Source organism: Procambarus clarkii, chromosome 89 (genome assembly GCF_040958095.1).
Source record: "Procambarus clarkii isolate CNS0578487 chromosome 89, FALCON_Pclarkii_2.0, whole genome shotgun sequence".
NCBI lineage: Eukaryota > Metazoa > Arthropoda > Malacostraca > Decapoda > Cambaridae > Procambarus > Procambarus clarkii.
In genome coordinates, this window is record NC_091238.1 from 16,802,040 (window position 1) to 16,828,656 (window position 26,617).

The 26,617-nt window shown below is 37.3% G+C and overlaps 2 protein-coding genes and 1 long non-coding RNA gene across 4 annotated transcripts in view; 2 read left to right on the plus strand and 1 right to left on the minus strand.

Annotated features, from left to right (window-relative positions):
• lin-28 (protein lin-28 homolog) overlaps nucleotides 1-1,600 on the plus strand; it is a 77,783-nt gene extending 76,183 nt beyond the window's left edge. Inside the window, exons 3-4 of the mRNA XM_069317788.1 lie at nucleotides 731-860; nucleotides 1,421-1,600. Coding sequence (XP_069173889.1) covers nucleotides 731-860; nucleotides 1,421-1,471 — 181 coding nt within the window. The 3' untranslated portion in view covers nucleotides 1,472-1,600. The remainder of the gene's footprint in view (nucleotides 1-730; nucleotides 861-1,420) is intronic.
• A 204-nt stretch (nucleotides 1,601-1,804) lies between these two features.
• On the plus strand, nucleotides 1,805-10,433 carry LOC138359174 (uncharacterized). The gene is made up of 2 exons (XR_011225834.1): nucleotides 1,805-4,023; nucleotides 4,092-10,433. It is a non-coding gene; the product is annotated as an uncharacterized lncRNA (long non-coding RNA).
• Nucleotides 4,018-25,474, minus strand: LOC123773334 (uncharacterized). Of its 2 annotated transcripts, XM_045766982.2 has the most exons (10): nucleotides 25,349-25,474; nucleotides 22,354-22,442; nucleotides 21,325-21,424; nucleotides 18,649-18,797; nucleotides 17,728-17,805; nucleotides 16,371-16,541; nucleotides 15,740-15,809; nucleotides 15,202-15,347; nucleotides 12,514-12,739; nucleotides 4,018-4,162 (listed from the first exon to the last, which is right to left on the minus strand). In XM_045766982.2, the coding sequence occupies exons 1-9, from the start codon at nucleotides 25,407-25,409 to the stop codon at nucleotides 12,557-12,559; spliced, it is 1,047 nt and encodes a 348-aa protein (XP_045622938.1). In that variant the 5' UTR covers nucleotides 25,410-25,474; the 3' UTR covers nucleotides 4,018-4,162; nucleotides 12,514-12,556. The 2 variants fall into 2 exon arrangements, with proteins under 2 accessions (XP_045622938.1, XP_045622937.1); XM_045766981.2 differs by lacking the exon at nucleotides 4,018-4,162 and having other exon boundaries at nucleotides 11,134-12,739.
• Between the last annotated feature and the right edge of the window lie 1,143 nt (nucleotides 25,475-26,617).

Here is a 26,617-nt window from a genome sequence, read left to right on the forward strand (position 1 = left end):
CTGTGTTACTAGTTTTAAACAGTAGTATTTTGTATGTAATACTCTCCTTTTCATTTGGTATACTGTATAGCCATAAGGACTTGAGGCTTTCTCCTGATAGTTCCATTGCAGTATAGAGACACGTAGTCATGTGTGTTTTTCGGTTATACTCTCAGATTTACAGTTACAGTCCTGTCTCTGGAGCGGATGAACACCAGCAATCACAGGCTGTTAGCAGTGTGTCTGACGATCATTGTCTCACCATCGGTTACTATGAGCCCTAGCAAGTTAGGTGAGGTGGTGGTGGAGGCGAAAACCGTCAGTAATTTCAAAACTTTAGATGACAGAGTACAGTACTGGGAAGATGGGACTCCACAAGCGTAGTAGTTTACTATAAAATTTATGTAGTAATTTCTATAAAAACGTTGCCTGTCTGGGTTGGAACAATTGTCATAATATTCATTTTCTTGGTGTAATTTTTTTTTAATAAAATGAAGGTTTTTGATCCATAATATCTATTTTTTGCATTGTGAATTGTACTTACCTGTCTTGTCATGTAATATTTAAAATATTGCGAAGTACAGTATTACAATTGCATGTTTATAGTTGAAAATAGATACAAACGATAGTTGCCCTGTTACCATTTATCTTGATAGTAGAGAATAACTTCCTTTAAACTGGCCTTGACCTCTGTCCTTGTTTAACCAGCAAGATATCTTACTAACACACATAATATCTTGGATTTCATGAGGTGTTACAACTGTGGAGAGTTTGCCAACCACGTCGCAGCTAAATGCACAATGGGTCCCCAACCTAAACGGTGTCACTACTGCAAGAGTGAGGACCATCTCATAGCTGACTGTTCACAGCGCCCAGAGAAGGTAACATTTATGTTCACACTACGGTATTTTCTAGCTGTGCTTGTGTGTCTTTCTCCCCTCCTCCCCAGCATCTCACCTTTTCCTTTCACTCTCCTCCCTCTGTCTCTCCACCATCTCCTTCTCAACATCCCTCTCCTATTATTAAAAACTAATTAAAAAAAAAAACTCGACCCCCATTTCAGACTTCATAGGAGTTGCTGGGATTCAAAATAGCTGATCCTTCTTAAAGAGGGGCATGGGGGTTGCCCTGACTATGACACTCCACATACAATGACAAATCACCATGCAAAGTTCTGTGCAGCCAGCCCCAAGTGTCTGGCCTCCAACTTTGGAAAGGCAAACAGATGCTCTCTATTATAGCCATAAACTATCGTATGGCGTTTTTGATGAGAAGAAACTTAACGAATTTAGTATACAATTTCATATTACGGGCACAGTACACCCATTTCTGGTACTGTATCCAGTACTATAATATTGTGAGGCACAGTACACCTTTTCTGGTACACAGTACTGTATTGTGGAATATGTACATAATTTTAATTGATTGTCTTCTTCATCAGGGCCGTGGAAACGACGACCCAGACTCTGAACTGGGAGAGACTAAGGTTTAACAGGGAAGAAGACAAGAGCTTGTTAAATGTACTTACAGTACAGATATCTTACAAACAATTGGAAAATATACCATGACAATTAAGTAAAATTATATAATACAGTACATATATATGTATTATATACACATACATGTGTGTATATATTATATATATATATAAATATAATATATATATATAATTATATATATATATAAATATAATATATATATAATTATATATATATATATATATATATATATATATATATATATATATATATATATATATATATATATATATATATATATATATATATATATATAATAATTATGTATAAATATAATATGTATATTGTTGAATATGACCAAAAGGGTAAGATTAATGATTCTGACAAGAATCTTCTCAATATTTCTCATGTTTTTCTTCACTGTTGAGGGTAGTTGTAATATTGTCTTTGAAAATGTAAGAAATGTCTTGTGAAATGCGTCCAAGACGTCAGACCACAAACTGTGAAAATGAACTTTGGAGAGTTAATTTTTCAACTACCTTCAGCAGTGAAGAAAAACAGGAAATATTGAGAAGATTCGTGTTAGAATCATTAATTTTACCCTTTCGGTCATATTCAACAACATATGTTTACAAGAAAGACTGCTACCAAAATATACTATATATTTTTAAATAGGGGTACCACCTCTGGTTGCACTTGTGGAGACCCTCGACCTCAAAGACGACGATATGCAACATCCGGGGGAGCCTTATGGGGCACCCTGCGTACACTCACATATTGTCCTCTCCTACACCCCCTATAATTTTTGTACTTTGTCATATATATATATATATATATAAAATATCTAATATTGTATAAAGTATCTGATCATGATCATACACACGTAGAGATGACGTGGACATTCACGCAGTGTACATTTTGTTGGTGTTGAATATACACTGATGAGCTAATACAATGAGCTGAGTGAGTGTAGCCTGTGCAGTTACTGGATAAGGTGATTCTTCAGTGCTGCACACAAGAAATTATGAGTTTATATATAAGAGTCAATTTTTTATTGGCTATTATTTGCTCAATTAGTCACATAATGTTATAAGTTTGTCCACACATGTTTGGTGTACAAATATGTATTTAATGTACCGGGTATTGTATACAATTTTAAACCAAGCATTTTGTATAGTGAAAACTAATTGTCTCAGGCAGCAGTGTATTTTAAATATTTCAGGCATAGGTTTCGTCCATTTAGAATATAAAATTCTTACGTAGTTTTGTGCTGAAAAGAGAATAACTATTATTACATTTGTTAAATAGTAAGAATTGAAGGTCAAACAGATGTTTGAATAATTTGATGTGCATATAATAATCATCCAGAAATGTAAAGTTTGTTCTTTACACTTTTTCGTACAAAACTGTTTCACTATCTTAAAGGCAGATTTTATTCCAACAGTTAAGACATAATAGGGTATCAGTAATTTCCAGCAATCACTGCCAATGGTCATATTTTGGTCAGGCTTGGCCCACGATCTGCACACTGCTGCTCATGAATAGAATCAATTTTGTTGCGACTGTAGGAAATTGATGAAATGGGAGGTGAAATATGCAGTGTATTACATTGTTAGTTGCCTATAGGTAATGGAAACAAATACTTGTGTATGTCAATGAGAAATTATCAGCAGTATTTTTTAAGCTAATAGTATTGTTATAATTATTATTAGTATTGTTACAAAATTTTGGCAGTGACTCCAGCATCGTCCTGGCAGTGGGCAGTATTGTTTAGACTGATATTTATATATCAAAGCTTATGCACATCACTTGTAGAGTAAATATAACGATACAGAACTTCATAATTACATCCAGTATATTATAAAGTTCATAAATAAAAGTTGATGGAATAAGCCACAAGCCTTAATTTTGAATTATGCCTTGTATTATTAGTAAAATATAAAGCAAACATAATGAAATGTTGTTATTTATTAGTTTAGCTTTTTACCACAGGATAATATAGAAAGCATTTCTATATTTAGATTACCATTAGATGTGTTAATACTTCTTAAACAGTTAATATTAAAAGTAATTATCATTAATATTATTTCATACTATGCAAGTGACAGAAGGGCAAATGCAATAAAGATATCAAGCCTTCATTACCATTACAATATACAGATGTACAGTACCATGTTTAAAATAGCACAATGTACACTTTACAATATTTTGTGGTATTGTAAGCTAGGAAAATAGATCTTAAGCTGAAAGGTTCAATACGTTTGTTGGTGAATGTCATTGATTCATTATTTAAACAATTACTGTATTGTGGAGTTGAAACAACTTTTTTTCCCTTCAGTAAGACTCAAGAAATTATTAATTTATTTATTGGATTTATTTAATTTAATATATGAATATAAACAAATATTAAACAGATTAAGTCTCATGTAAAAAAATCTAAAACTGTCCATGCATACGGGTATCTCTACTAGCGTGCGACAGAACATGTATAGGATCCCAGAGCACTGTGTTACCAGTTCCCAGATGTCACAGGCTGGCCGAGCACTCTGGTTACCAGACATCACAGGTTGGCCGAGCACTCTGGTTACCAGACATCACAGGTTGGCCGAGCACTCTGCTTACCAGACATCACAGGTTGGCCGAGCACTCTGGTTACTAGACATCATAAACGCCCAGAGCTAGATGGTTACCAGGTGATTCAAGATCTGAATGTTGAGAAGTAAAATCCACGTTTATTAACAATATGAAAGAAATGAACAGACACAGTTGTATCTACATTTTAGTCACTAGACTGGATTGACCCAATAAATGAACTGAAGTCACATTGTTCTTGGTGTTGTACATATTTAAAGGTTTTACTAGGGACTGGAAATTATGAATTATATAAATTACTAAGGATAATGGCAGTAATGATAGTATTATATTATTTTTCAAATAATAGTTCATATCTGAACAGTGAAATTGTTCACAAGCAGAGAGTAATTAACCTTAACATATCTTTACAGCTCGTTGCATTATTCCATAATTAATATTCGCACCAAGTATTTTTCTGGGGGGGCCCTCGTTTTGGCTACCTGTAACTTATCTCGCCGAGATTACTCCATACTACACGTAACATGAGTCACAGGAGTTGTATTTGCTCTTCCAGAGAGCCAGAACCTAGTCATCCATCATACGGGCACAAATGACAGTTCAGCATTTCACCAAGAAAGCATACAAAAAACTGGAGAAGCTGTACAGTCAACTGCTGGGTTCAAAAGGTGCATTGCATCGAAACATCCAAATAACTCCTCAAATGAAACAAACTACTGATAATTTATTAGAAACTAGCTTAAACCCATTAATACCAATCACCACCACCAGGTGGCCTGGAACTTTGGTCTCTGCCAGCTCACCAGCCAGTTCTGTAGCTGATGTGCTACCTAGTGCATCACAGTAGTAGTACTCCATGGTTACCATCTTTCACAGCAGGTCCCAGTACTGTCAGCCATCCTAGGACCTATCCTGTGGGGGCTATTTGATTGTGTACTATTCCAATATAGTACTATTCCGTAGTGTTGAAGTCTGGCTAGCCTGCAGTCTATGGCCGTGCCCATGACCACAAATACAACTCTCGCAGAGGTCTTTTCTAATATGTCTTGGGTGACTATTCGAGCTTAGGAATTTGAGGGTCATGGCGGCTAGGTTTTAATCAAGTGTCCTTGGTCCTCATAGGTCCTGGGTTGCCCTGGGTCCTGTTTCCCAACTGTTGGTCTCTCCTCCTCCCTGGTGAGTCCTTTATTTTTTTCTCTATGGTTATTTAACTACATGAAGCCCACCCAGTGTTGAATGTAATGAAACATCTCATTTGGGTAGAGTCCTGGTGGCTACCTATCTCCCTGCCTTCCAGATTTGTCAGGTCATTGGGGTGGTCAATCATCCTGTCCTCTTACAAAGAAAGTCTCATTTCAATTGTATGCATTATAGAAGGCCAAAAATTGTTGTACTGTACTAGAAAATGAAAACAGCTCGCGAAAGTGACAAACTGTCTCGTTTTCTGTTTTGGGTCCTCTGGTATTTTAAGAGTAGACACTTTAATTTGACCATTTTCTTGACATTGGAAACCTTAGGAGGATGGGTTAGGTTTCCATCTGTTCCAGAACTGGCTGATGAGCTGGGGGAGGATCAAACTCCTGGCTGTCTGGTGGAAGAGATCAGTACTAATGAATTCGAGTCAGTTTTAAGTGAATTAATTTGTTTCAGTTCAATCATTTCGAGAGTTGTTTGGGACTTTTGAGGCTTTGAGTTTTGTGAATCTAGCAGTTGTCTGTAAAATTGGCTGACTTTCTGGATGCTTTCCTAATGAGATGGTGGAATGTCATTTGCTCTCTCTGCATCTGTGAGGAAGGCCAGGTTCTGGCTCTGGTTTCTAGTAGGCCAGAACCTGGCCTACTAGAACTCCTGTGACTGATGTGACTTGTAGTATGGAGCATTCTCAGCAAGATAACCACAGGGAGGCACTGGGGCTCTTAACAGAAAGAGGTTTTTCATTACATTCAATGCTCCACTTTCCCCCAATTGTTTTTCCATTAATGTTTAATCTTTATTATTTATATAAGTTTCATAATTCACTGATCTGTGATGAGTTCATCATAAAATGTCAGTGATGAGTTTGTTCATCATACAATGATGTCAGTGATGAGTTCATTGTACAATGATTGGTAGGTGAGGAGTTATTCTAAAATATCATTAATGTCACAATATTTCCACATCTTGCAAATGTTTAGTTCCTTATACTGTACTGTTCTTTGACTTGGTATACAGTGACATTCACGCTCATGTCTAACAGTTATGTACTGAAGCACAGTCTTCTCAGTGATAGATTGCCTTAAGAATATTTGTTTGTATGATTAATATATATCACATTATAATCAAATCAAGCCAATTATACAAAATTATGTCAATCTATTCAAGAAAGATGTTCACTGATAAGTGTATGAAAAAAATATACAAACTTTGGCAAACTGTAAACAACTACTTTTAAACACAACAAATTTGCTCACTTTTATGATTTTAATTTTCATTTGCAATCTTTGCAAGTGCATATTTTTGATAACAATTACATTTATTAAAAGCTCCTTTGTAGGGGGTAATATAGTTAGCAAAAGTAAGCCATGTGGGATGGTGAAAGCAGGCTGTTATATACAAGTACAGTACTGTAATGCTTTTCAATAGTGTGCCAACAATAACTGATAAAACAGTATAGAATTTTCCTGTGTCTAATTTACATGAATAATAAGTAAAATATTCAGTTAAGTTTTATTCAGATTTTGCCCACATTCTGAAATATTTACAAAATTATACCCCATGCAAAATCCATAATAAATGAGCAAACTTTTCATATTCCACTAGGTGCAATTTCAGAATGCTGGCATTAACTGAGATATCAGGGAATAAAGATCTACAGTTCCTATGCTATCAGGGCTATTTTGCTTAGTGCAAGCGTTGGTGTCATCTGGTTGGCAGATGGACACTACAGGTGAACATGTATTGTCTTAAGAGCTGTAATCATGTATGAAAACTAAAAATAAGTGAATATATATAATGTGTCAGTGACTGGAGATGATACATAATATATATTATTTTGTTGTATATGTGAAGAATAACGAGTTGAATAATACTCCTGCCAGCTAGGAGGGATGTCATATATGTAGAGCAAGTCAACATTTGGCTTTACATCTATCAGTGCCGTGATATCCAGTGCCTGGTAAATCATGATCTTGAGTCAGCCATTCACAATGAATTTAAGAAAATTAATGCCAATATTATTAATTTAGTTTGTGTTTATTTTAGGACATACTGTATATAGAAGAGACCATTAGCTATGAATATGGACATTATGCATAGAAAACCCATTCACTCTCCCATACATTATATTATGTAGGTGTTTTGAACATGTGTTAGTAAAATGTACATGTGTATGCATGTGCACCAATTTGTGTTTTGAGAACAAATTCCAGCTCCTAGACTCTACCTCTTAATCATCTTCTAGGAAACTATTAAGTCATTACCCTCATGAAAATAAATTTCTTGTATCATATTTTTTTTATATATCTAGGTACAAGAGCAGATGACTTTTGACTCTTGTTGTCAGCTTATAGCTCTCCCTTCCCACATTTACTAGTTTTCCTTTGAACACAATCCACCAATCAGTTTACTACCAGGTCCCCAATTACTGCTGGGTGGAAAAAAAGGATTGTTAGGGTATATTGTTCTCACAGTTAAAGATTGGTGCCCATTCGTCTCTCCCTGACCAGGGCTCAAACTTGGCTGAAATCACGTGAGGCATAAGGTGAGTGCAGACTATTGCACCAGTGGCATCTCTGTATTATTTGAATGTTTAGGTCCCATTCATATTCCTTCAATCTGGTATCATCTGCTGCTTATGTGACCCTTCGTCGTGGAACCCAACTCTTATTTTCACACAAGGGGTAATGTCAACTTGTCTGTTATAAGTCTTCTTTTTTGTCATTCTTTCTTCTTCTTCCCCTTTTTTTGTTCCATTATTTTCACGACAGAAAAAACATTGGTACACATTTGAGCTTTCATTAGTGTTGTAATTTATGTGAGGAGTGAGTTATCTGTTGTACCACATAATCTTGTATTTATCTCAAGTTGAATTTGTGTATTTACTTGTCAGACCAGTCCTGCAGTTTATTCGTGCTGTAATGCTGGTGTTTCCAGCATTTTTTTCGTTTTCATTAATCATATCAATTGAAAACATTGATATGAAGGTGTTGACATCTAAAAGTAGGTCATTCATATATACTGGATAAAGTATCAAAAAACAGAATGCATCCAAGTTATCATCATTGGGGGACTCCCTATTACTTATCATTATCCTAAAATTGTTCTCACTTGTTTTCTGTATGTCAATACTTCAGTATGCAGTACAGTAACATACCAGATACCTCAGATTATTGTTCCACTTGTAAATTAGTTGACTGTAATGCAGCATGTTAAAAGCCTTTTTTGCACAACATCCACTTTTATCTTGCCTACCCTATTTCCCTTCTCTGAACCCCATATTGTTGTATTGGACTCTATGCTCTCCTAGTGGTCTGCGAGCATTTTCCTACACCTCTCATACATCGTCTTCCAGTTTCAGCATCTTTGCTATCATTTTCTTATTGAAATAGGTTTCTGGAAGGCCAGGGCCTCTGGACGGGAGGACTGGAGGGCCAGATCCCAAATCTACACAGTAAAATAACAACATACTGGAGTGAACAATATACAAGAAAATGCAGAACAGAACCAGTGAAGAGCAACGCTGCCATAGGCACAATCAGAAAACACCATATAAACATCAGAGGGCCATGGTTGTTCAACATCCTCCCAAAGAGTATAAGAAATATTGCCGGACCCACTGTGGACATCTTCAAGAGAAAACTAGATGGTTTTCTTCAAGAAGTGCGAACCAATTGGGCTGTGGTGGATATGTGGGCCTGCGGACTGCACCAAGCAACAGCCTGTTCGACCAAGCTCCCACAAGTCAAGCCTGGCCTCGGGACGGGTTTGGGAGTAGATGAACTTAAAGGACCCCATCAAGTATGTATCAAGCAGGTTTGGCAGTTAGCTCTCCTCCCCTCCTCCACTCGACCTGCTGCACTGTAAGGTACAGTATGTCTTTTAGTGCGCCTTCTCTGACTTTGATCTTTCTTTCAGTGTCGAGATTCATCGACTTCTCATCCATTTCTCTGTAAATTCTTACTCATTGCTTCATCAGTTCGTTTGTACATTTATCATCAGCTTTACTTGACTGGTTAGCTGTCACACCTTCATTTCTTTCTTGTTAATATCCCTTCCATGTACTCTTTTCGTGTGAAATATTAAATTTTTAATTAAAACTGGACAATAAAGATTTGGATTTACCAAGCTCTGAATTATCACATTTGAGTAAAAGTAATTACTTTGCAGGGTTTTTCTTTTTTACAACCTTTAAGTGTTTGTTCCAAAATAATTTTCATGTTAAATATTAGGATGAATATATTTAAATTAATGTTTCAGAGTTCCTGTAGTTCCAGTACATCAATATAAAAGTTATGATGAATTTAATATGTTATCCTTTTTGTCATTCAACTGCTAAAAGTAAGTTATAAAACATTTTGATTTAAAACTTCAACATTATATTAATGGCCAGATGTATGTGTAGTGTTTTTGTTTGTTTTTCTTCAGTAGAGACAGTTGTTTGTAGAGTAAGTTTGTTTTTAGCATTTTGATAATCCTCCAGGTTACAAATATGGAGCCAAAGTTCAGGTTTAAAAAATAGCAGACTAATTTCTTATTCCTTTTGAATCTGATGCTGAAAATTGTATCTATTCGTATAAAACTAATTTGTGACAAGAATGAATTTTTTACATAATGAATCATTCAAATTTAAAATAAGTCTACTAATATCTCGGTTCTTTAGTTTTGGCCCCATATTTAAGCAATGACATCACTTTCTGTAATATAATTTGGCACAATTAAGGACTTTTTTTTATATATTTAGAGAAATGCTTATGATTTTTCTGAGCTCGATAATCTTTTATAAGGGTATAGTTATGGAACTATGCCACACTGTATAGGTACTGTAATAAGTACAATGTTTTAGTCTTGGACAATTAAATTAGATACAAAATTTAGTCTAATTGCACATCACTGTTACTTTACTGCTAAAAGTGTACTCATTAGGTTATACATAATTCATGGTCTGTACAGTATATGTAATATTTTCCCCACATCTACCATTTTTCTCTGTACAGTATATGTATACTATGCTGAAGAAAAATGCTAGTAGAATTTTGCAGCTATTGTGCAACACACTCACATAGATATACAGTATATATAGTGATTGTTACCAAATGTCAGATATAAATGGTGATGTAACCCCATGCAAATAACAATACTGTATTTGTAATAGAAGATTAAAATATATTTATAAAAAAAATATATATATATACAGTATATATATTTTCCTCACAATGCAAGTCCCTCATACTTGGGACTTCCCACAAGCTGCCCAATTCTTCTTTGGGCTCTCATCTGGATTGCCAGGCCTTAAGTATTGATGTAACCCTTTGCTCTTCCAGGGAGTATCTGCAGCAATACATTGGGTATAACAAAGTGTCTTATACAAAGGAAACCCCAAATGAGCAGACCTGACAAGCTACAAACATCCAGATGGAATTACACTACTACACTGGAGGAATGGTAAACATGTTGTTTGGGGCTACACATATACATCTACACTGGTTAACACCTATCTACAGTACAGTGTATCTGAAGGTGGTGAGGCTTCCACTCTCAGGAAGATGCAGAAATGTTAGATTCTTACCAACAGGCTCAGAGACAGTAGGTGCTTGGGGTAAATGTGCACACAAGTTTCTGAAGTTGAGAAAAACTTGTTAGGCAAGCAAGAGACCCCAGGAGCAGTAAGTTAACCATTCTAGCACTTCAGTTGCAATTCAGAGGGAAAATGGCTACATGCCTGCTGTATCATGGGCATGCTTCTCACCATTGCAGAACTGGACAAGGTTCTTGAACAGTGATTGCTATGTATGTATTATGTAAGCTGTAAAAATGTTTATGGATGAATAGATCATTCGATACATCGGTCTGTTGATCTAAGAACCACAAAGGAAAGTAAAACGGGAAATACTTCAGTGCTATTAACACATTCTTGGAAGATAAAATATACAGTGGCACCCTCTGTCTAGTTTACATTGTCCTGAACTCAATTTGGATATTGCTTGAAATTATTTTCAGAAAACTTGAATTTTTTTGGCTATTATCAAATTTTTAAGAATCTTATTGAATGATATACAGTACTCATATTTAAACATACAAATAATATACAAGTAAATTATCAGAAGGCACCAAATCGGGAAGACTTACGTTGCGCCATCAGTGTCGCAGGGTATTCAAAAGGCACTAAATATCACCGATGATGCAAATACGAGAACAAAAGTGCACAATATCAAAGGTGTCAGATTCAAGGATTCTATCGAGGGATATTAGGAAAGCAAAGCACATGATCGTCCTTAAAGTCGGGATATTCCACAAGGAGATGCGTGACTAAGTGGGACAATACAGTTAGGAAAATAAGAAGCAGGGCGGTGTTTCAGTAAGTGCCCATGAGTTAAGTGTATGGCAAATACATAACCTAGCCAAAGCTGTTTACCCACCATCTATTACGGAGGTAGGAGAAGGGCCAAGGGAATAAGTTAACTTTTAAGAGTGTGTAGTTGACCTGTAACCACAGACTGAAGACCCTGCCAGCGGTCTCGGATGAAGGAACCAATGAGTGGGTAGAAATCCAAATAAGGCCTAACAAGCTAAATTTCCTTATACTATCTACTCTTGGTAATTTGAATTATACAGGGCCCACCCCCATTTGTGTTAGCCGAATTTCTTACATACCAGGCATGTCCAAAAATGAACGCATTTGCTATACAGTATTTTGTGTGGTTACTCCCACAGTTTACCTATTTACTCCTGCCATTTACCCAGGAACTCCTGTTGTTTTCCCTAGGTATTTCTGTCTTTTATCTGGCTGCTCCTGCTTTTACTTGAAAACAATGAATACAAATTTATTCACGTTACCATAATTCAAATTACCAAGCTCATACAGTACAGTATATTAAATGTTTAAAATAAATATTTTCATTTTAATAAACATGATGTGGAGTAATTTTGCTTGAGCCAAAACTACCATATCATCCTGACCTATTGGAATTATGCCTATTAATCCAAATCTTTGTGTAACTAGTCAAACTAAGCCTAGTAAGATGATGTTTAATTAAGGTTATCAACATTTCATAAAAATTTTTGATGAATTTTGACATGAACCAACTAACCTAGGTAGAAGACAAAACAAACCTTATCTAGTAGTGTGGATCACCTATTTTGTAAGACAAATTCTTATACCTAATTCATGACAAAGTATTTAAAAAAATTGCAATGCTTTTTCTTAACTGAATAAGTTACATTTTAATTAAAAACATACTACAAAGATTGTCAAATTATATTAACTTACATTATTCAATCCTGTGATGTATTATTTTCCTTAAATACAGGATTTACATAGGGAATGAACACTGTTGAGGCATTGTACAAACCACTTTCTGGGCTCGAACAGGTACAGATACCCAACCAGAAGGTTTTGGAGCAATTTTGACTAGATTATGCTGACTGTCCATTTTGTCTAAAATATTACATAATTTTTGAAGAAGTTCATTATTCTGTGACAGCAGCTGAACTACCTGCAATGGAAATAAACATAAGAAATACTGTATACAATATGGACTATATAGTATATATCCATATCCTATATGGACATGAACCATGTTTTCTAAAAAGTTCCAGACCAGCTGGGCTGTGGTGGGCCTGCGGGCCGCTCTAAGCAACAGCCTGGTGGACCAAACTCACAAGTCAGGCCTGGCCTTGGGCTGGGCTTGAGGAGTAGAACTCCTCCCAGAACCCCATCAAGCAGGCATCCATAAACTAAGAGTGAGAATATTTTCTTACATTGATAAGGATGTACTCATACTAGTATGCCTGCAAGTTTATAAACATGTAGAGGCCAACCTGCTTTCAAAACAGGTTGAGACTGAATTCTGTAATAGATCAAATGTTGAATACTGTACAAAGAAATGCTCTTTTCAAGTGGGGTACTCGGTAGTAGCTCCTAGAATTATACCACTGGTGTTGCCAAGCCTTAGAGACCCACAACAACCTCTTAGACCATCCCTAACCTGATTCCAGTGTAGGTGAGAGAAGAGAAAAACCTCGGCTCCTCTACTGCTTTTAATCCTAGGTTGTTTCAGTGCTTTAAGCAGCCAAGGGAATTGGGAAGCAGAATTCTCACTAGAAGAAAACCTGTTGACTGGAGAAACCAGCCAGCTGGTTTTCTGGAGAAAAACATGGAAGACGGCCTGGATTTAAGGCAAATAGCAAAATACTGGACCTCTAAGTTCTCACAGAACAATGCATGGAAACCTTTCCTCCATAATAATAATAATATAATAATAATAATAATCTTTATTTAGGCAAGGTACATACATAAAGAGATTTACAAAGTTTGTTGGCTTTATAGATAGAGCTAGTACATACAATGCCTAAAGCCACTATTACGCAAAGCGTTTCGGGCAGCATTGTTTCCATAGCATTGACAACAAGATATGGTAAAAGCCTAAAGTGTGTAACACAATCTTGCAATTGAAATGCAGCCTAGTTGGACATGTAACCAATGACAAACATCACACACTGAAGAGTGAAAGAACCTTTGTACCTAACAGGTGGAGCAAAAGAAGTAGCAGGTGTCATCATCAGTATCAACAAAAAAAAATCCCACTCTTGAATGCTGCAGGTAGAAAATCTGGCTCTGTACTGGCTGACAGATCTATCATGTCCCAACCAGTGAAGATACGAATTAGTAAAACCTCCCTGAAGTACAGAAACTGGCTGGCTGGGTTTAAGGAGACAATAGTTGACCTGCCAGGTGTGGTGGTAAACACTGTCTACTGAACACCGCACTCCGTCCTGGTGCACAATGAAAGAGGGGACACACAGACACAGGTGGAAGGATCAATTACAGCAACTCTCAATCTTGAGATTATCTTGAGATGATTTCGGGGCTTTTTAGTGTCCCCGCGGCCCGGTCTTCGACCAGGCTTCCACCCCCAGGAAGCAGCCCATGACAGCTGACTAACACTCAGGTACCTATTTTACTGCTAGGTAACAGGGGCATAGGGCGAAAGAAACTCTGCCCATTGTTTCTTGCCGGCGCCTGGGATCGAACCCAGGACCACAGGATCACAAGTCCAGCGTGCTGTCCGCTCGGCCGACCGGCTCCACAGGCATCAACAAATGCACAACTAATTACTTACTTCCTATAATCCTATGTTGATTTTTTCCCAGTCAATCCTCATATTATTAAAAGTGAATTTATTGAATAACCCCTCTCATGTCATTTTTTGGCCATATTACGAGTATTGATGTTAGTTTGCACTTCAATGAGCTTGTGATCTGAGTGCATGGTATCTGAGATTGTTCTATCCCTGGCCCTGCGGGCTGCTCTAAGCAACAGCCTGGTGGACCAAACTCACAAGCCAAGCCTAGATCAGATCTTCATTGTGTGTGAAGATCTGATCTAGAGTATTTCTGTTTCATTTTTTTCTCAAAGTATTGTTGATGATTTTGTTTTGATGTTTGACTTTGAGCAGTTCATTTCAGTTGTGAGTTGACCTCGTCTTTCTGAGGGGAGGGAAGGGGGCTAATATTGGTCTTGGCTCACAATCAGCCAAGAAATTTTCATCGTTTGCAGGTGACAATATTGGAGAGAGTGCCCAAGACTTCAGGAAGCTAATAAGAGGGCCTACACAGAAAGACAGATATAGAAGAAATCAAGATTTTATGTAAAAATGAGAAATATATTTCCAGACCTTGAATTATTAATGTGTAATTTTGTCTTAGTGGTACTGGGCAATTACATGACATCACCAGTCAAGAGAAAGGAAACTTATCAGGAGAAAGAGCCAAGTCATTATGACTACTGTATATAACACTTGGAAGGTATCCGGATAAGGATTTGTAATGGGACAGGGGAAAGGAATGGTGTCCAACCACTTGGATGATACCCTACACAACATTAATATTGACTTGTGCCAAAAATGTTAAAGCACTACTGTGACGGAGGTCCTTCCCAACACTTGCATAAACTTACCTGAGTATGGCGCTGTTCTTCAATAGCCATTTGTTTGGCCCATAACACTTCTTTTCTTTCAAAATACTTTTTAAACCAATCTGGGGCCTCTGTTTCTTTTGATGCTTCTGAGGGCTCTATTTGTCTCTTTTTCTTACTTGGTTTCCCTGAATCAAAGAATCAAACTTGTATGATGGTATACAATATATAATTCTTTTGCTCACAATTTAAATACTTCATATTACAGTATTTATCAGAATTGTAGGTGTTATGAAATTTTTGCTTGCATATAATTAGGAGCAACCGTTGTTGACTAAATTTTATACACTTCATATTTCAGTCGTGAGCCTTCACTGAAGTGCTCTGGAGGACACTTGCAACACACTCATATTAAATTCTTATAAACTCAGTATTTGACCAATTAAGTATATCCGAGTCCATGGCCCTCATTCCTAGAACAAAGTCTTTATACAGCATTACTAAAGCTTATAATATTAAAATATAGTCTAACTACAGTATTCAGTATTCCATAAATTTAAATATAAATTGACATATTTACCTTGTGTTAACATCTTGTCCTTAGTAATGGTAGCATCCCCAACTCCTGACTTCACAGACTCACCACACACCTGGTATAGAAAAAAACTTTCACCTTAGTATATATAATGAACATACTACAGTATTATGTACACATAATTGACCAAAACTGTGATTGAGTATTTTACTGTATATAGGCCTATAATGTTATATGTTCATCTATATTGCATGTAATCTCTTCTTGACAAGCTCAAGGAAGTGTCTTGTAACCTACTCCTATGCTGGTATTCTGTCAATAAACAATATCCAGAAACAGATTGAAACACTAGTGAGAAAGACCAATTTGTGATTTGACAATACAGAATACACAGGTCATTAATACACCATAACTTCATCGAATAGTAAGCCATACAAAATGATATCAGAATTTTGTCCTGGGTCTAGGTTAATTCCATTACATCCATGTGGTACTATAACCATATTCACATCATTTGTTCAAAACTGGGCAATAATTCAAAGATCATAATAATAATTGCATTAGTCTGGGAGTCTATGTATGAAAATAACAGTTTTTCAAGGGCTAACTGTTTGGAGGTGTTAAAAACCTTAAGCTTTGAAGGTAAAATAACAAAAAGTGAGCAGAAAGAGCCAACCTGGGATGAGGCAGCAGTAGAACAAGTGGGTGATACACAAGTCACAGAGGTCTCCAGAGAGCTGCCAGTCTTCCCACGAGCGCTTATCTTGAGAAATTCTGGCTCCAGGTGTTCCATAATTCTCTCCACACGTTTTTCCCACCATAGTCTTTGTGTCCTTTTACTCTTGCCCTACATAGGGCAAGACAATTTGTTAAATCCTACTACTGTACATCATGAAACATACTTTACTGTATTTACAAGTTAGGATTGATCATAATCCCTCTCCAAATTGTTAGTAATGCGGGGAGGCCATACCAGGAAGGAATGATTCTGAGCAACTTTGTACAGTAGCAACATATGTACTGTACTTTGCTTTTGGGAACAGTGTGCCAAGATGCTATTCAAACATTTGACCTATATAGGAACATAAATTATAACTGGGTGTGTTTCAATTGCATGAGGGCAACATAGCTTAACAAAATCATGATCATATTACACAAATTTACTCTAATTTTCTCAAACATCTCCAGCAGTAGACAGTGGTAAAGATTATGACATTATAATATATGCATCTAATGAGCCGAGTGACAGATCTGTGTATAGCAAGATGAAAGCTGTCAACTCATGTCATATTGTGGTAAACTCACTCAACAGTTCTGCCCTACTGAAGCATTAGGATATGTCTCCAGAGGGGAGAGTATTTAATACATTTCTTATGAAAGCAGAGGGCATGGCAGAATGTCTTCAATACTGTACATCCAATGAAAGGTAGGCGAGATAATTATAACAGTAAATGGTCTCAGGTTCGGTAATTTCAGCCTATCAAATTTAAGAGGAAACATTATACAGTAGTTTACTCCAGAAAATCTTTAAAATCAACAGCCAGTGAACAAGCTTGAAACTGCATTATAAATAAGAAAGAAATGAAAATCACGTTGTCAATGCAGCAATAAATGAGATTGTATGGGAGCAATGTGCTAAGAGTGTCAGCAGAAACAAGGAAGCTGTGTGCTAAGAGTGTCAGCAGAAACAAGGAAGCTGTGTGCTAAGAGTGTCAGCAGAAACAAGGAAGCTGTGTGCTAAGAGTGTCAGCAGAAACAAGGAAGCTGTGTGCTAAGAGTGTCAGCAGAAACAAGGAAGCTGTGTGCTAAGAGTGTCAGCAGAAACATAACAGTTGAAAGAAGAATGTGTGTAAAATTACATCAAAATAGGCTATAATTTTATGGACCACTCATTTACATTGACAAATGAATGAACAAAGTAATTTTTTGTTTTGTACAGGTAAACAAGATATACAGTACAGTAATTGTATACCAGTTTTATTATGAATTGCTGAATGAAGATAACACACAAACACGGCACAGGAAAGACTCACGTGTCTAGCCAAGTACAAGACTTTGCGACACATCCCCTTGAATCTAATGCGACATGAGCTCCAATCATAGTAATAAGCCTGAAAATATAAAAAAAATTATATTTAGCACATATTCTGTAATAAAATTTTAAATGTCCTTTTCATAACTATTGCCTTACACCCTTGCAAGAAACATTATAGGTTCCTATCTCATTTCCAACTCCTACTATACTTTGTGTTAACTGTGATCATTATATTTTACTGAGCCTCTCACAAGTAACTACCCATTACATTTACAGGTACAGTTGTATGCATGCAAAACTTATATCTGCCCCCCCCCCCTCACCTCTTATACTGTACAGAACTTATCGTACCTGAACAAGTTAGAGGAGAGGGTCAGCCAGATATATTCAGTCTTACTCCTGTTATCTATTTACTGCTAGACAAACAGAAGCATCAGGTGAAAGGAAACATGCCCAATTATTTCTGTCCTGCCCAGAAGACCGAACCCAGGATCCTCAGTTGTTAGCCGAGAATGTAGACCACTGCGCTACAGGACCCAACATTGTAAATACTCCAGGCTCCTGGGTGCCAATCTGAATTGTCTTGCTATGTAGTGGCATGTATAGGTACTTGGGCAAACAAAGTCTGTTTACCATTCCTAAACTACTACTTACTTAATTATACTTCTTTCCTTTCTTTAGTCATGATGCATAATTTATTTTCCTTTGCCTGTATTTTCTGGGCAGTTTTTTAGGTTTCAATTGATCTGTGATCCCCCATGCTCTCCTCGCTTCAATGAATACACCAGATGTTTTATAGACCAGTGCTAGTCCAGAGTCCTAGTAGCATTATATGTGGCTCTGGTACCAGAGCCCAATAGACCAGGGTGATGCCACCCAGAAGATGGAATTTCATTACATTCAGTGCTTGATACTTTACCTGCTTTCTCATCTTCTCTGACACTAGCTCCCAAAATGCTCTGCGCCTCATTGTTTTGTCCACATAAGCTTGTTCATGTTCCTCATATATATCGAGTAAGGTCCTCACAGCAGGTAGACTCCATAAGGTAAAGCTTCTCCCTCCCCCATCTAAACAGGAAAATATTACGTTATTATAAACTCTTATTTCACCCTTTTAGATAAGCTTCAATTAACAATAAGAAAACAAATACAGTATTGTACTGTACTGTATTTGCATAACATCAGTCAAATTTTTTCCAACATTTCACCAGAGATAATTAGCAATGATTCCATTATTTTAATTTACTTAAGAGTGAATATATTAGGACTTTAATTAAACAGTTATTGAAATCATTTACCAGTTTCTCACACTTGTCAGCAACAAGAAATGAAGTGTTAAATATAATGAAATGCCTCTTTCCAGTAGGCCTCAGTAGCTCCCCAGGGATTATGATTGGTATAGCTAAGCCTCAAAAATTCATATCTGGATTGTACCTGGGTACAGTTTTGGAGTTTTGTTTACTCCCCAAGTCTAGCCCAGGGCCCAGCTTGACTTGTGATAGCTTGGTACAACAGGCTGTTGCTTGGAGCGGCCAACTGGCCCACATATCCACTACAGCCCAGTTGGTCCGGCATTTCTTGCAGAAAACTTTCCAGCTTTTTCTTGAAGACTTAAAATTTTGTTCTGGTAATATTTCTTATACTTTCTGGGAGAATATTAAACAACCAAGGACCAAGGAACCAAGGAACCAAGGACCTCTGATGTTCAGACAGTGTTCTCTGATTGTGCCTATGCTACCTCTACTCTTTACTAGCTCTATTCTGCATTTCCTTCAATATCATTCACTTCATTATGTTGTCATTTTACTGTACAAATTAGGAACCTGGCCCTCCAGTATTTTCCATGCACTGTATATACTGTATATGATTTGGTACATTTCTTGTCTCCTTTCAGTACATTTTGAGAGCTTAGAGATGATCCCAATAGTTTAGGTGCTTAATAGTGTCTATGCATGCTGTCTATGTTCTCTGTATTCCCTCTATTTCAGCACCCTATCCTGCTCTGAAGGGGAAAGTGAGTATCGCGTAGTACTCAAGATGAGACAGCACAAGTGATTTGAATAGTATTAGCGTTGTGACGGGATTCCTGGATTTGAAGGTTCTTGTAATCTATCCTATAATTTTTCTTGGTGATGCTATATTTGCTTGGTTATGCTTCCTAAACTTTAGGTCATTAGACATCATTACTCCCAGATCCTTTACATGTTGCTTTCCTACTACGGGCAGATTGGATTGTGTCTTGTACCCTGAATTTTGTTTAAGCTCTTTATTTTTACTTTACCTAAGTACTGTACCTGGAATTTTTCATTGTTAAACATCATGTCATTTTCTGCTGCCCAATCAAAAACTTTATTAATATCATCTTGTAGTTTTTCAATGTCTTCTAACAGAAGTAATTTTCATGTTGATTTTTAGTCTACAAAAGATGATACGAAGATGTAACTTGTATTTTTGTCTATATCTGATATGAGAGAATAAGGAAAAGCAGTGGTGCAAGTACTGTGCCTGAGGTACAAAGCTTTTCACTATGCTTGGACTATTTTATTTGATTGACTGTTACTCTTTGCATCCTGTAGGACAGAAATTTAAATATCCATCACTCTACTTTATCTGTCATTCCTAATAGCCTCAGTTTGAGGGTTATCACTCCCATGGTCATATTTATCAAATACCTTTGCAAAGTCTATGTATACCACATCTGCATTCTGTTTTTCTTCTAATGCATCAGTGATATTGTCATAGAGGTCAAGTAGCTGCAAAAGATTTTTGGCCAGATTTTCCTGTTCCATGTTGGCCTGGGTTGTGGTGGTTATTGGTCTCCATAAAACTGGAGATCTAACCAGGCCTCTGAAACAAAGACTGACCTATTGGGAGCTAGGACCAGAATCTTGTGCTCTTTTCGTGAGAGAAGTTTGGGGATCAGAAGTAATTTCAAAACTAAGAAATCTAACTAGAAATGTTAGGTAAGACAAAAAGGTACTGTACTACTTGCAAGAAATAAACATTGAGAAAAAGAAGGCAACCAATTATTACTGCGAATAAACAATCCTAACCTTAATGTACCTGGCTGTCACCAGATGGCAGCCCAGGTCATCCAGAGTTCTGGGCAGCCACCCACTTCACTCTTTCCTCAGGTATAGTCTAGGTCAGAAGACCTCTATACACCTTCCTTAACAACCAGGTACCTATTTTACTGTTGGGTTAAACAGAGGCTACAGTTAAGGATTTGCGCTCAGTAAATCTTCTCCGGCCATGATACGAACCCAGGACAAAATGATCGCGAAACATCAGGCCAGTGTCTTACCACTACACCATGGGCACTCTGCAATGTGGCCTCCAGTGACCTTGACAATGTATATCAAGGTCACTGGAAGCCATACAAGAGTATGAATCTCTATGTACCTAGAAAACTGCAATTACTAAAGAAAAAGATAACCTTGTTTTCTGCAAGAAGTATTATATCTACAAGGTAATGTAATTCCCTGACTAGCCTCACAAATTTATCTTAAAATATGCCAACAGTACTCCTACAGAATTCCAGTGCAACTAGTTTCAGTATGATATCTGTTTTCACAAAAACAATGAAGGCACTGACCTGTGTCCTCGATATCCATGATTTGATTATCTTGGTCAGTAGAAGCATAGGGATCATCTGAGCCAATTACTGTTGTTTCTACTGCATCAATATAGCTTACCTGTTGAGTTTTTATGCCAATTATAAAATGATCCTTACTGCTCCTTCAAAATTATGCAACTTATACAGGGTTTACAAAAAATAGAAAATCCAACTCTTTTGGGCTACTATAACTCAAGCATTAAATGTACTAAAATTGCCATTGCAGGTGGGCCACCAGTAGCTTCACCAGCATATACACTGGGTAACTATGCATTAAATCCCCACACCAGGCCTCCAAAATCTGTTACCTACCCAAAACTAGGACAAGAGTCTAGCTTACTCTACAAGGTGAATGGAACCTAGGAATCAGAAATCTTTTCTTCTCATAACCAGGATAACAAACAAAAACAAACAAACATAATGTACTGGCACAACAAAACATGTAACCAATTGAACGAGAAAGTGATCCCCATTAAGCAAGGCAAATGGTCGTTGCTGCGAGGGAATCACCCTAACTATGATGCACCTGACCACCATCAGGAAGTAGCTCATTTTCCCTCACTGACCTGGCTGACCTACTCCTTCATTTGGATTAAGCTTAGGCTTAGTTATCCAATTACAAGCTAAGGAATTTATTAATGTTACTCTTCTAGAAAAAAAAAAAAGTTTTAGCACAAAGCTGGGAGTAGGGTAAACCAGGGAAGGAGAGTGGCTGATACAGTGAAACCCTTGGTCGGAAAACACAAAATAGGAATGGATATAGTACCAAGAGGGATGCAGCCCCATTCCATGAGAGTGTGAAATGAAGCCATGGTAATGAAGGAAAAACTAACATTTATTAAAAGCCAAGAGTATTATCACCAATTTTATACATTTTGATCATGATGAATTTTATTTTATACTGTGGAACCAAATGCTGTTTCAATTAATTTACTGTGAATAACCACAGCATGTAAAATACTGTCAAGCATATTAAAATCACAACTGCAACAAGTTTCAACAGCTTACTGCCACATTCCCCGACTCAGAGTGATCTTCATCCACCACAGAAGTGATTTCTTCTGTTGATGCAACATCCTCGGATACAGCTTCCAGCCCTAAATAAGTGGATGAAAAAAGAAAAAAAATTATGCACATTAATTTATATTTGCTTTAAAACTACAGACACACAATATATGCTTGAAGTGCATACTGTACAATACTGTACAGTACCAATATACTGCACACAGTTTCCAGGAACACTGCCCAGGAAAAAAACCCTGGCACAAAGGCAAGGAAGAGCACCCCCAAAGGCATTTCCAGGCCTCCCCCCCTCCCTCCCTCACAGACTGAGTGACAACCAGAGAAGGCAATGCATACAAGCAGGCAGCTGTATGCAAAGCTGAAAAGCATACACACACAAGAAGTGCACCCCCCTCAACCTGGAAAATGAGAATACATCGCCATATGAGCCTGCCATTATTTTCTTGACCTAAGGTAGGCTTTTTTTTATTAATTAGATCTTGTATGATGCAACATTGTAGGAAGTTTTGTACAGGGAACAAGTTCAGCATGTGGCAGCCTGGCATCTATTTTTCAACACCAGACCTTAGACTCATTGTTGATCTTGGACATCTAGATCATTTTACAATGTACTATGTGTGTATGCATGCATCAATAAGAAGTAAGGAAATGGTACAAGGCCTATTGGCCTATAAAATGTGCCTCTCTTTATTATAGTGGATATAAATAATTGCTGCATCATAGCCCATACTAGATACCTCCTATTTTTATTCACTCAATCTCCTTCATATATGGTTCTATTGACCCATACAAGGTAGCACCTATTTATATAGTCCCAAACTTGCTCATTCAGGCTCTCGGTAGTACAGTTGAGTTCATTTTCAACTCATAATTGGGAAACACGGCTTTAAATACAGTACAGTACTATACTGGGTGAGACAAAAATGGGCCAATTCTATTTATTTCCACTTTTTCATACATTTTTCATTAAAATTAATTATTCTATAAGAAATACAGTACAGTATATATATATATTTTTGTTTTGGGCATATAGGTGGACATGCATGCAAATCAATAGCCATATATTAGGGGTAGCCTAAGTTGAAATGAGGCATGCTGTTACAGCATACCTGTGATGGAAGAAGGAAGCTGGTTAGGCTACTCGAGACCCCTCTAGCCAAGGATGAGGCTGTCTGCACCATCATCCATTCAGTTAATGACCAAGTTCAATGGTGTTTATGTTGATTTTTATTTATACTGTATATATATATATATGCAAGAGTAAGGTAAGGTTAAGTTGGAATAAAGTTAATGTATGCTAGGTAAGGTTTGACAAGTTGAAAAGGTCTTCTTTTCTGAAAATGCTCTTTTTTTTGTAGAAAAAACTACAAAACCCTAACATATTCTACCGTAATCTAACATACTCACCACTTTACCTAACACAGCATGTCCATTCTAGATGTAGGCCTATGAGTCACAATTGGGGGAAGACTTGTCATATAAGCAAATGAAGCTGTACAGTACATTGGAAATATGTGTCATGGTATACTACTGTCAGGGACATGTGTCACAGTTTACCACTGTCAGGGACATGTGTCATGGTATACTACTATCTGTGACATATCATGGTATACCACTGTCAGTGACATTTGTCATGGTATAGCTCTGTTAGGGGACATGTCATGGTATACCACTGTCAGGGGACATGTCATGGTATACCACTGTCAGGGACATGTCATGGTATACCACTGTCAGGGACATGTCATGGTATACTACTGTCAGGGACATGTCACGGTATACCACTGTCAGGGACATGTCACGGTATACCACTGTCAGGGACATGTCACGGTATACCACTGTCAGGGACATGTCATGGTATACCACTGTCAGGGACATGTCATGGTATACTACTGTCAGGGACATGTCATGGTATACTACTGTCAGGGATATATGTCATGGTATACTACTGTCAGGGATATATGTCATGGTATACTACTGTCAGGGATATATGTCATGGTATACCACTGTCAGGGACATATGGTATACCACTGTCAGGGACATGTCATGGTATACCACTATCAGGGGACATGTGTCATGGTATACCACTGTCAGGGACATGTCACGGTATACCACTGTCAGTGACATGTCATGGTATACCACTGTCAGGGGACATGTCATGGTATACCAAGTTCAAGTTCAAGTATGTTTATTGAGATAAGCAATAAATACATCTCAAAGGGATAGAGTAGCTTAGGCTATTTCTACCCCCCTCATGGTATACCACTGTCAGGGGACATATGTCATGGTATACCACTGTCAGGGGACATATGTCATGGTATACCACTGTCAGGGACATATGTCATGGTATACCACTGTCAGGGACATGTGTCATGGTATACCACTGTCAGGGGACATATGTCATGGTATACCACTGTCAGGGACATGTGTCATGGTATACCACTGTCAGGGACAAAAGGTCTGTCTGGCTTGGGGACTTAGATAAGCCTTTGACAAGGCTGTTTGTGGGATCACCCATCCAGTCTTGTCCTTAACCTGACTGACCAAGTGACACAACTGACTATAACTACGAGAGTTTAAATCTCACACAAGTTTCTATAATGCTGGAATTCTAAGTGTTAAAAACTATCTCGGGCCCATAGGTTAGCAACCATTAAAAAACATATGTTTTAGACTGTGGCTCGTTCACCATGTCTCTGTGGAGGCTCAGTTTGTTGCCCAGATAATCACGTGGAGCCTTAGAACCTTCAGCCCCATTACTCAACAATACTTTCAGCCAATTATGGTGACATTTGTGTGGGCAGCAGCGGAGGCAGGCAGCTGCCAGGTCAAAGTCTCCGCCACTAACACTCTACCACATTGAGCAAGTTGCGTAGGTTTCTCTCTAAGTGTATTTCTCTCTAAGAGAGCTTTTCCGTGTAATGTACCGCAGTTATCAACCATTGCATATGCTCTTCACATATATATATATAGGGGCGCATACCTTCCTCTTTGACTACAAAAGTGGCCACAGTCACATAGTCAGGATTTTCTCTTGAAGACATGTTGCTGCTGGGGGGTCCATAGAATTACCCAAATTGGCCCAAATCGGCCCAAAACTACACAAATCGTCCTAGCATTACGTAAGTAATGAAGAAATATGGTATATTTACTTACTATAATGTTGATGCTACACGTAGAACATGATCAAACCTATTTTTACTCTAAAATAATCTAATTTCATAACGAAATGAGACGTAAATATGTGAGAGGTGACGCCATAGGAAGTCGACGGTCCAAGCGACAATTGTATGGAGCGACTTATCCAAGATATATGGTCGCCTGGAGAGTGTTTGCTGCCATATCAGCCTCCTGTACACAGTGATCCAGTCGTCGTACATACATGTATGTATGAGTGTGTGTACATGTGTATACAACATTAATAATTTTGTAACTAGCGTCAAACACTGTTACTTGCTTAGCTAACCGAACTAGAGGGTTCAGTTCCTGAACCGATTATGTGCCTCTGTAATCCTTTACACCACCGCCCACGGGATGGGTATGGGGTGCATAATAAAGAAAGAAATAGAAGAAATTGAAATTGCATAATACGGTTATTGACATTCAATAATAGTAAGATAAGTTTTGATATTAAGTTTTTAAGTAAGATAAGTTAAGATAAGTTTTAAGTAAGACAGTTTTGATATTCCTAGAGTACGACTTAATCAAACTAGAAATGCTCTACAAATCAAGGGGACCAGAATGTGGAATGACCTTCCCAACCATGTTAAAGACTGTACCTCTCTCAACCAGTTTAAGTTAAAAACGAAGCTATACCTAATAAATTCCCTGTAACCTACCTTACCCTTCTATTGTTAACCAATTTCTGTTTTTTTTTTTTAAGAGCGCTGTTTGTGGACATAATTGTATTTGTACTGCTTTTTCATCTATGTTTTCATTTCTTATTTTCATTCTACTCATTATCCTCAATTAGTATTAAGCTTGTCATTTAAGTTTATCATGCCCGAAACGCTTTGCGTAATAGTGACTTTAGGCATTGTATGTACTAGCTCTACCTATATTGAAATTGAATTGAAATTGAAATAAGTTTATTGAGGTAAAATACACACAAAGGGATGAGGTAGCTCAAGCTAAGCTCTACCTATAAGTCAACCAATCTTTGTAAAAATTTATTGTATGTATGTACCTTACCTAAATAAACATTTTATTTTATTTTTTTTTATTTTATAAATCAATGAGGACCAAATGGGAG